Here is a 12,142-nt window from a genome sequence, read left to right as displayed (position 1 = left end):
ACACTTTTTAAAATAGTTTAAATAAAAGCATGTCATTTACAATCCTGTGTGTTGAACAGTGATGTGACACGCAGAGTCAAGATATTTTGTATCGCTCAGTTGAGCCTAGGAAACACATTTATTCACCATTGCAATTTGCTCATTTGCTTAAGTATGCAATTTTCTTGACTACAATACTGGTCTCCGTAAAACGACCGTTGCGAAATCAAAAACAGAAAAAGATAGAATCAGATTGTATTACAAAATCAAAAATGAGCCACATCTTGCCATGCCTTCAGGAATCAAACATTTCTGCATCCGCCGGGAACATAAAATTTATTACATCTCGCATCAGCTTCAAGCCTGTTACAACATTGGTATATGTCACCTTTTAAAATTTAAATGCGTTTACGTTTTCCGGCGAATATTGCGGAATGTGCACCGCGTGTAACTAAGAGGAGAATTCTGGCTTTGAAAGGTGAATTCTGGCTAAAACAAAAAAGGAGCTTTTATACACATTATGGCTGGGTGGACACTGTGGAACGCCTGCAAATACGTCAGAGCACTTTATCTGATGCATGCTTCCTTAATCATTCAGTCTGGTTGCTCAGGGTATTTAAACGCACTGCAATAGCTGCATCAAAGCTGGTCAGCCTACTGGGTGATGTTGCCACCTCCAGACCTAATGGAGATAACTATAGATTAAGGTAGGTGGTAGCAGCAACATTTGAACGCATTATGATTGTTTGCTGGGACACGCTGTCTAAAATTACTGCACCTGTCGGCTCACCACACGCCTTCAGGGCTACGCAAAGTGGTTTGGTCGTTCCCCACTTCCATAACCTTTTCTCCGCGTCGCGATGCTGTAGGGCGTCGATCTGCAGGCTATCAATACATTTGCCTTCATCCATCCATCCGCAGCCATTGTAGCTAACCGTTTCCAGTAATTGTGTTGCACGATGACACGAACGAAGGAAAAATGCAAGAAAAACGCGTATCAAACAGGAAAAAACTTCACAGAAAGAAAAGCGAAGGCACAATGAGCGAAGAACCATCAGATCCTGTCTCGGACTCTGCAGAGGTTCCTAAAGAAGTGCTTCTTTCCGAGACAGACAAAGCAGAAAAACTGGAACAAGTGCAGGGATACCATGAAGAAAGAACACTTCCCTTCACAAACGCAATCCCAACAGAGGGCTCGGCATCGGAATGTGGCTACCCAGTAGAACAGTCGACAAGGAGTAAAAGCACCGAAGACTGTAAAGACGATTCCCCTAGCTTCAAACAAACACTCACAAATTATCCAGGCAAGGATAATTCGCTTCTGGCCAAGCTGGCGAACATCAATCGCAGATTTTTTAAGTCCCTAATGTCGATTTTAATCAAGTGCCAAGAACAAGAAGTCCGCAAAGACTTGGACTTTCTACTAACAGAATACTCCAGAGTAAAGACGATAGCGCTTGAAGCAAATCAAGAACTGAAAGTTGAACAAGGGAAGGTCAAGGGTCTCAGGGAGGCCCATGCTATTATCCCAGGAGCTCCCATATGGCCCAAGAAAGAATTCCCCAAGTCTGAGCCAGACAAACCTGCAACAAGGGAGAAAACGAAAACTGCACTTGTAGTGCAGTCAAGCCTTCTCTCCGTGAAGGTAACTGAGGAAATTAAGAAGACCATTGACCCCGCGGACATGCGCCTTAAGGATGTTAATATCAGGCCGTCAAGAGAAGGGGTAGTCATCTCTTCCAGTTGTAAAACAGGAATAGACAGACTTGATGAAATTATCAGGACACATGACAGCTTGAAAAAACACATCACGACAATAGTCCCGAAAGCAAAGCTCCCGAAATCAAAATAGAAGGCATAGCAGAGGACATCAAGACAGACTCCATCCCACAAGGTGTCATCAAGCAAAACCATCTCGACTTCTCGGGGGAGGATCTAAAGGTCAAGGCATCGTGGAAAGGAAAACATGGCAAGGCTGTCATACTGCAAATCAAGAAAAAAGGATACAATGCACTGCTGGGTAAAACTCATCTGAACATTTCGTGGATACGGTGTCGTTTCTTTGATAACACATTCCTCCCACGCTGCAGCAATTGTTCTGTCTACGACCACCTGGAGAAATACTGCAGTTCATCAGACTCAAAATGCTCCAGGTGCGAAGACGACCACCACTACGAAGGTTGCATCAGGCCTCCCTCCTGTTGGGTGTGCAAGAAGCACAACTACGACAGCGGCGGGGACATTGACACGCGCCATGCATTCTCCTCCCGCGACTGCCCGACGTACCTCCGGCGCGTCGCGGAGGAGGCTGAACGCATCTTCTTGTCAATGTGTAAGTCGGCGCATAGTAGGGAATTTCGAACTGCTATAGAAGAGCTTCCATCTTTGCATGTACGTACGTGCTATTGCTGCAGTGACTATAGTTTCCAACTTTGAACGATGAAAAAGGACAGAGCGAAAGAAGCGCAAAACCAGAAATATGCCGGGAAAGAGGCATTTGGAATTCTGGTCGGGAAAGTACTGACTGCAGTATTAGAGGCAACTTGACCAATTCCCTCTCATTACGACACTTACGGAAAGCGGTAAATCTTATTATGACATTGACAGTTTTTCCAAAGCGTTTACCGGTTGTCGTAAACTTGCGTTGATGCCTTTAAATGCCAGGAGCAAGAGAAACAAGCTAGATGACATTATTATCTTCTTTGAAACAATTTAAACCTGAACCTGATCTGCTGTGCTTTTCGGAAACTTGTTTGACTAAAAATTATGCGATTCCATTCTTTAATGGATACCGATCTAAACACCTTTTCAGACAGACCAGGAGGGGGGTGGAGTTGCAATTTACCTTAAATAATCTCTACCGTATACGGTCATTGACGACTTTTCTAGGAGTAATAACGATGTTGAGTGCTTAACAAGTCGTTTGGGAAAGACCTCAGTGTCTGTGGTCTATAGACAACCAAATGGTGACAGGTAAAGCTTTAGCATTTTTTTTGAACGACTCCTTCAGTTTGGTAGCAGTAATAACAACTGTTGTGTTATTATGGGGGATATCAATATAGACATGAGGTAAGCGGATAAATGGTCTCTGGAAATAAAAACGTACTGGCATGCCAGGCATACACAAATCTCGTAGAACTACCGACTAGGGTATCTTCTAGTAGTGCTACCCTGCTAGATATCTGTCTTTATAATATCAACATCGATGAGATTCAGGCTGGCGTCCTTTCCGCTGATCTTAGTGATCATTTACCAGTGTTTTGTTTTTCCAACACGAACGTTACTGTAAGCGGCAATACTTGTGACAGAAATTTTCGGCGTAGAATAATTAGTTCGGGACTGGAGCAGTTCATAGACCTTGTCAGAGTTTTTGACTGGAAGGAAGTTTTCGCTCAAAACGACTCAAACAAAGCTTATGGCCTATTTTTCAGGTACATACTGGCGTGCTACGACTTAGCGTTTCAACCAGTGGCATAACAAAAAAATTCCCGAAAGGTGCGAAAGCCCTGGATAGATCAACAACTTCTTAAACTAATTAAAAAAAAACTCAATGTATCACTCTTTTTTGCGAACCCGTGACCCTAACCTGTTCTAGAATTCAAAAAATGTAGAAACAAACTGCAGAGCTACCTGAACAGTGCCAAGCTAAGATACTATGAACGCCTGTTCGAGGATATACGTAATGATTCAAAAAAGATTTAGGCAACAGTGAATGTGATAACGGGCCGCAAGAAGAGCACGCAGTCGCATGTTGCTCGCTTGAACGGTAAACGAGTAGAATCAGCCGAAATGGCAATCGCAATGAATAGGCATTTCATCAAAGCAGGGGCTTACCTTTCGGAGGTCGATCAAAATAAATGTAGCCATACACTGGAACAGTCTCAACGTTAAAACTCTATCTTTTTAAGTCCGGCAAACGCGAGTGAGGTGCAAACTTTTATTTTTAAACTTAAACACAACGTCGCATCTGGCATCGAATGTATTGCACCCCTGTTGGAAAAATCCGAAAGGAAGAAGAGGTGGCCATTAGCAGCTGTTCCTACTATCACCATCATTGTAAAGTCCCATCCGCCATTAAAAAGAATTACTCACGTCCCGCGGTCCTCGCCTCGGTCCTTTAACAAAATGGTGCCGTGACCATTATCCAACGATAACACAGTTAAAACCTGAGTGCGGACCGCCCCACAACGATGACGTGAGTGACCGCAACGATGGGACTACACTGCTGCTCCTGACCATTGACCGAAAGCGCCTGCGGAGAAAACACAAGGACTTGAGGACGCGCCAGACCGGCAGCGGACCCCACGGTCTCAACGATTTACCGATTCTCCGCGGACGTCTCGCGTAGACCACTGAAAGACAACGACAACGGCTTCGACATCAACGACAATTGCTTCAACATTCAACCGAGCGTGATCCTTCTCGACGACCACCTAGACATTAACGACGTCGAAAATGGACCTGCGAGGCATTTGCCAAACAAGAAGCCCAATCCGACAGGACGTCAAAGCACTGATCGACGACATTAAATCCCGCATGACTGACGAGACATCATCAATCGGTGAGCTAATGTCCCTGAAAAAAAGTTTATTAGAAAAATATGAAATCCTGAAGAAACTGGACGGTGAAATTGAAGAGCTTGTCGAATTGGACGATTTAGAGAAAGAATATGAAGCATCATTAGAATTCGAAGATTCAATCCTGCTGACAAAATTTAGAATGGAGCGATTGTTCCCGGAGTTACAAAAATATTCTAGCAATGATACTGTAGCAATAGCCTCCGAACAAGACAACAGCACCATAAAGAACAGAGTCAGCACTGAAGAACAGTGGCCGTCCTAACAAAAACAGCGATTTGGCGGCACATTCGAAGGACGATCGTCAGGAGCCCCATGTCACCGAACGAGCTGGTACTTGCAAAGAACAACATAATGCCTCAATCGACAAAGTGCCGGCAGCTGCTCCTAAGGCTCGCTCAGATGAACTGACAACAGCTTTTCCCACAGTTGACGGTGCAAACGATGAACCCGCGTCATTACCTCGAATGAATATAACGAGGGATAGAAGTGACGGCACTACACTTGAGGTACCAAAAAAGAAGTCTTCTGCGCAGGATTTTGAAGAGATTAAGAAGTGTTCACCGCACAACGAGCGACTTCATGGAACCCCGAAGGGGAACAAAAGAACACTGCAGAAACATCGACAGATTGACGAAGTTACAGGCGGACCCGTCGATCGTTCAACTATATGTTGCCATCACGGAAACACGACTTTGGAGGGGATTTTATTGAATACAGCAAAACGTGAAGATTTTATAACCCCGATGCCAAAACAACGACGGCGAAAATGGCGAAGCCGGACAACCCTACGACAGGCAGGTACAAGTAGCACAAATAAGGCTCAACCGAAACGTGTGATCCACTACAATGTGAGACTAAAAGCAAGGAATCAAGGGAAAGCCCCATGTCGAAGGACCTGTATACACCTGAAGAGATACATCCGGTACTTGAATTTTCTTAGGACCCGACAGTCAACCCGACGACCATGCCGCATGAAGTTTGTACGAAGTCTGCAAGGTCGTCATCCAGGACGGACGACGGTGCAATCGAGTCGATTACCCTGCTCAGATTCTGCAAGGCGCAGGTATCACAAACGCACCAAGCATCGATGGAAACGAAAGTATAGACTAGACTAACACAGGGCGGCTACGACGTTCATGACAAGGATTTCGAGCACATTGAACTGATCACGGGACCTTAGACGAAAGTGATAAAAGACGAGTGCTTGATGACCGTTATAACTGCAATCCTTCACGTCATGCCCATTCTCCTTCGCCATTTATCGCGTGGCCGGGAAAAATCCGAAAGGAAGAAGAGGTGGCCATTAGCAGCTGCTTCCTACTATCACCATCATTGTAAAGTCCCATCCGCCATTAAAAAGAATCACTCACGTCCCGCGGTCCTCGCCTCGGTCCTTTAACAAAAACCCCTTCCTGTTAAACACATCGCTTCTGAAATTATAGAAGTTTTAGCTTTTATTATTAATTTGACATTATCTACTGGAGTTTTTCTACAAAAATAGAAACTAGCACGAGTTAGGCCAATGCACAAACGTGGTGGCGTTGACCAGTTATCCCATTACAGGCCAATCTCTGTGTTGACTGTCTTTTCAAAAATATTTGAAGATGTAATACATAATAGACTAACAAACTTTTTCAACACACACAAGGTCATTTCACTGTATCAGTACGGCTTTCAAAAAAACAAGTCAACACGGGAAGCTCTGCTTAATATTAAGGACAGTATAATAGAAAATATAGAGACAAAGAAATTTACACTCGGATAATTCGTGGACCTACAAAAAGCATTTGACTCTATCAATCATAAAATATTGCTAAGAAAACTAAAAAAATAGGAATACGCGGAATAGCGGCTGACCTATTAAGGAGCTATTTAGGTAATAGTTAGCAATTGGTTGAATTTAACGGTATTTCATCAGAGTTATTGGCAATGGAACAGGGTGTCCCGCAAGGGTCATAGCAGGGACCGTTGTTATTCTTAATTTATGTGAATGATATTCCAAACAACATACCTTCTACACCCAAGATAGCCATGTAAGCAGATGACACGAACATATTTTTCTCCAGTAGCAGTATAAGGGAACTCCAGTATGAAGTAAATTGATACTTAGAGATGTTGTTAAAGTGGTTGCACGAAAAACACTTACAGCTAAACGCATCGAAGACTACCTATATTATTTTTAGACCAATTAATAAGAAGGTATATCAAGGCCTTCATATTGAATATCGGGGCAATATGATCAACCAAGTCAAAGAACAGAAGTTCTTAGGAGCATGGTTTCATGAAGAATTATCTTGGCATCCTCATATAGAACACTTAGGCAATGAAATTTCAAAAAATATTGGCGCTCTCTACAGATTGACAGGCTTATTACCGCTTTGGTTGAAAGCACAGCTTTATAACACTCTTCTCTATTCTAGGCTTTGCTACGGGATATTAGCGTGGGGAACAACAAACAAAACAAATTACAAACGGCTGATCGTCTCACAGAAAAGAGTTCTACGTCTATTTGCCAATTTTCACGGGCCCTATGCCAACTTGAGAACGGGTCCACTATTTGTTCAGTATAGCATGCGACTCACCCAATTTATTATATGAAGCTTTTACAAGCAATACACAAAGAGAATCTCCATGGCAAACATAACGACAATAGCAGTATATACCCTCTTAGGTGTGTCAAAATACATACACCGAAATTGCGAACAAACTACGGCAGGCAGTCTTCTCTGTTTCAACACACCGACATGCTCAACAAAGTTGGAGACCACATTGATTTCAAATGCAGTACAAGCATATTTATAACACGGGCGAATCAATACCTCTTAAATCATAATATCTGCTTCAATGGCTAGAACTGTAGATGTCGTCTAGACCTGTTCAATGCGCAGGTTTTGTAATTGTGTCTGTCTTCAAAACTCAATCATAGTTCTACTCTGATTGTCCACTTGTATTTTGTTTTACATTACTCTTTTGTACTCTAATGTATCTTACTGTACAATTCCCGTATTGTTCTGTAATGTGTTGTGCTCTACATGTTGCTTGTATTTTTGTAACTCACATTATAATTTCTAGCTGGATTGATTTTGCCTCATCATTGTACTGTACCAAAGGGGGCTGGGGCCTCTGTGAGGCTTTGTAGCCTTTAGTCCCAGCCTGCCTCCTCGTACTTCTGAGGAAATAAAATCTTTGAATCTTTGAATATTGAAGTTTAAATTCTGCTTGATAGTTGCACTTATTTTACGTTGATATACTGATATTTTAAGTAAAAAGAACATAAACACTCTTACTTTTCTCGCATGCTTCCTCGCTCTCGATGGGTTGGAGGCAACTTGAATGGATACACCACACACGGCCACAAGAAAATTCGACAATGACGTCACCGTGCCGGTTCACGTGAACAACTCTCCCAGGTGTAAGAAGGCAGTCAATCTGTTGGACGGCAAAAAGAAATGCATCGACAGATAAATGGGCATTAATTTACAAACCGAAAAATATCTGTCTTTTACTTTAGATATTCTTCATGTAATCGCATATTGCCCTGTGTTTTCTGATCTTTGTCCGCCCTATACAGTCGCTTAAAAACCTTTTTTGCATGCCTGTTTACTTGCTAGCATATTTATTTTTGGCTACCCACGGCACTTAAACTATATATAATTGTGCAGACATACACATACTGAGAATACGGTGATTTTTTAGTAACGAATGAATGATAGATTGTTTATGAAGGATGGCACTCTGGCCTGTTTGGGAAATAGCGGAAGTAGTTAGGGGTTCAGGGTCGACGAAGTTCAAGTTATATTGACGAGGTAAGCCTCCTTCACGAACGCTCACACTCCAAGCTGCACGTCATCGGTTTTGGCAGAGATGTGAAACCAGGGGGCTTGTGTCTTGTTCGGAATCCTTCGAGGATACTACTTGGCCACTGCAAGTGTCTGACTGTAAGGTGATCTTGGTAGAACAAGGAGCACAGACGCCGGTATGGTGGACCTTGTTTGTTCTTGGTTTGGGGATGGCATTTCCGGTGATCTATGATATCTTTTCTAAGGGGACCACCCGTGCGGGATTTTGTAAGAGTAATTTCTGCAGCTCGTGGTTTGTTGCGGGGTATCGGAAGCAGTATCTCCGAAAATGTTGATACCACCACTTTTTTTGCTTTCTTGTAAAAGTGTCGTCCTGCATCCTTCCCATGAGGGTATTTTTAAGAGAAATCGCTGGATACTGTGAGAGGTTCTTGAGAATCGTCTCCCTCGGGAGGCAATGACCTCTTAATTCCCGGGATTACCACTGGGGCAGGTATTCACTGCACTCGGATATCAATGCTATGGCCACGCTAGATTGTTCCACACAGTAGTTTAATACGATGTGGCGTAGTGTGTCATCGTTTTTGGGGTGCGTAACTCTTTCGTGGAGTTTTAGATCTCAATGAAGATTACAGAGAGTTTAAGCTGACGCATTTTCGATGGTCCGCTCCGGTACCGGCGGCCCGCTCAGCTAAACCGGAGTCAATGCCATGTGTTGTCAAGCGCGCCAAGCATGCGCAATGGGGATTCCGCTTACCATCAAAGCGTAGCGGACCGTGAAAAACGGTCAGCTAAAATTCGCTTATAACACGGTTGTATTTTGAGCTATCACGTCAGGGATCATGTGAACACCCAGGACAATGGCTTGCAATTCCTGTTCGCTGTGAAAATGAGTGTCTTGCTCGTTCAGCTTACGTCAATTTCAGCAAGCGATTTCAGGAAACACATTTCGTCTAAGGCCCCATTAGCTTAAATGTTTTCGTCTGTTGATTGCACATTAGACATCACAATTGCCCATGTCCTTCGTTGGTGGTTATTCGATGTAATAATTGAATAGCAACAAACATTTCCCCGCAAAATTGGTTTTTAAACTTTGTGGTGAAGTTGTACGGTCCGCTTCGATATCTAGCAAAACGTATTAGATGAGGGGAGTTGTGCATTCGGCAAATATTTTTGCAAAAAGTTATGACGCACAAGCATAAAACAACAGGCCCTTACGGTTTAAACAGTGCAACTTAGGAGTACCAAAGCACCATGTTTTCATGGTCTGTCTAAACATTTGTTGCTTTTCATCAGTTCTATTCAGCAATACGGTTGTAGATACCGCCATAAAAATTTGTATTTGCAGGTTGCTTTGGAATTGTGCGAAACGTTCGTTGTTTCCATTCTTGTTATCTTCTTCTGAGTAACAGCGTGTCCTTCCTCTAGCGAATAAAAGTGTTTAATGGTGACATTCTGTCAAGATTTCCGGTACACATGTAGAAAACCGTAAATATATATGTTCTCGTGAAGCGTGCGGTGACGACAAGATCTAAATATCATAAAAAATATACAATACGGCTTAGTCATGTTGCAAAAGTGTACATCCATGGAAGTCTTTCGTAGCGTTTGCCGAGGACAAATATTATGCTAAATAAAGAGATGTGGTGTCGTCGTTCACTTCAAGAGACTCTTTTCATCAAAGCAAGAATTTTGGGTGCACTTTTAGGGTCTACTGGCAGTGCTTCTGAGGAAAATGAATATGAAAAAACCATCAGCATGTTGTGCGCCAAAAATTAGGCCCACTGGTATTTGCTAAAGTATCATATATTACCACATAAGAGGATTGTCTTTGATCACCAACTGGTCCGTCGCAAATAAACTGTAGTCTTTAAGTTATTGCACATTTCTTTTGATTTGGAACCACCAACAGTGCTTAGTGGCCAAAGGTGCCTTACTGAGAAATAGTCGCCATCCCACCCTGCGAAAGTGGATGCCCAGCGGGGCTCTTGTAAACCACGGCAAATGCTGATGAGGGAGGGTATAAAATGTTTCTCGTCGTCACGGCGGGCTTGTCGCTTGCGCTCGGCTTCTCTGGCGGCAACTGCTGGGTCCTGCCTAGCCTGACGCATGCGCTGGTCGTCTTGGGCACAAATTGCTTTATTTAGTGAGACTAGTGCTGCCTATCTTTCAAACATAATCTGCACACATAATGTTTACTACGAACACATGGTGTGAACACATTGTTCAAAGGGGCTTTAGCATCCATAATGCGGTTTCGATGATTGTTTTATGGTTTTTTAAACGAATACTGATCTGTACGCTGCATGGCTGATGGGCCTGAAGTATGCGCTCGCCGTCTTAGGAAAAAACTGCTAAATCGTGTCTGGCTCTTAAGTTTACCACACAAAATTTTCCGACGAACCAGAAGCTAACAGCTTCGCTGTAAACCAAGAAGATCCACTGTTTGTGTTTCAAAGCTCGTTTTACCATGATCGTTCGCGGCAGCCACTTTAGCAAATGAACGGCCTTCGTTGCGTGTTGTGAAGGCGAGGCGTAGTACAATCTAGAGCATGCCGGGGCTTCAACTTCGAAAGAGGCATATGATGTTCGATCAAGTGTTCATAAACGCTCTGCCAGTCAAAAAAAACGTTTGCATGCAAATAATGAGCGCATGCGCGAATGACTAATAGCGCAGGAAGCCTGCGTATCGCAAAGAAACTAAATAGAAAACTTCGATCTGTGCAACGGGCAATGAAGACAAGACTGTTAAGGATAACACTTACAGAAGGGAAACCAGCATCGTGCAATAAGGGAAAATTGCGGGTAGATTATATTTCAGTTCAAACTAACTGACCAAATGAGGGTATAGAAGAACAGGTAGCACAGATGCTCAACGACAGCTCAAGTATTCCTTTTAAATAAATAGTTGAGAAATACGGGAAACAAAGAAGTTAATAGAAAAGGCTTGATATACAGACGACCAAAAACACAAAAAAACTTGTCCCATCTGCCGAAATCTAAACGCAATGGCCGAAATACAAATGCAAAACCATTGATGAGACCAAAACGACACTTTTTTAATTTCGCTGAGACTAACTCGAACGCCATTATAAGGTATGGTATGAGCTGTAGATGGTTCTTCTGCAATTTTCGGGAATTTTTGCGTTCTTCAATGAGTTGCCGCTCTTCCGCGGAGTAACCACGCGTGGCCTACACATCTCGCGGTAGAAGATGAACTGCCCAACTACAGCGAGTGACCGTCTCTGCGATGTGGCGCGATGCGCGCGACTAGCCTGGTTGGCGCCATTACGGCGTGATCTAGCGCTACACTTCTGCGCGCTCTCTCGGCAGCTGCGAACGCTGAACGACAGCTTCGAACGAGAAAGACGATTCCCATTAGGTTTTCATTATGGTGCCGTACGCCCACACAGACGGCCCTAGCCAGCCAACACAAGCGGTGCTTGAAAAGCAATCGGCAGGAAAGAAACGCCTCTGTTACCTCACAATTCAATTAACTGCAAATGTTGCAGAGAACCCTAGATCACACAATGTGTGTTACAGGACGATGATGATGAATATACTAATGACGGTGATAATGATATTCATAACGTTGACGAGGGTGGTGGAAATAATGGAGAGAACGACAATGACGACTATGATAAGATGTATTGGTGAACATGAGAGGGAATTGAAAAAGGTAGGTGAAGAAAATGGTTTTGAAGATGGCGAACTAGTGTTTCGATTATAAAACTACAAAGCCTGCATTATCCGACACCGGTAAGACGCGGCGAATGGCTCGAT

The 12,142-nt window shown here is 43.3% G+C and overlaps 1 protein-coding gene across 5 annotated transcripts in view; it reads right to left on the bottom strand.

Moving 5' to 3' along the window:
- Positions 1 to 12,142, bottom strand: part of LOC144147095 (uncharacterized) — a 364,907-nt gene that overhangs the window by 249,827 nt on the left and 102,938 nt on the right. For all 5 annotated transcript variants that reach the window (XR_013317818.1, XM_077679149.1, XM_077679147.1 and 2 more), the window contains exon 6: positions 7,847 to 7,988. Coding sequence is in view for 4 of the 5 variants with exons in the window: in XM_077679149.1 (XP_077535275.1) it covers positions 7,847 to 7,988 (142 nt within the window). In the remaining variant the exon portion in view is untranslated. The remainder of the gene's footprint in view (positions 1 to 7,846; positions 7,989 to 12,142) is intronic.

The sequence above is a fragment of the Haemaphysalis longicornis genome, unplaced genomic scaffold (genome assembly GCF_048455015.1).
Source record: "Haemaphysalis longicornis isolate Haplotype H1 unplaced genomic scaffold, Haemaphysalis longicornis Haplotype H1 scaffold_7, whole genome shotgun sequence".
Taxonomy (NCBI): domain Eukaryota; kingdom Metazoa; phylum Arthropoda; class Arachnida; order Ixodida; family Ixodidae; genus Haemaphysalis; species Haemaphysalis longicornis.
The sequence above is the reverse complement of the archived record's forward strand: the minus strand, read 5'-3'. Positions and strand labels throughout refer to the sequence as shown.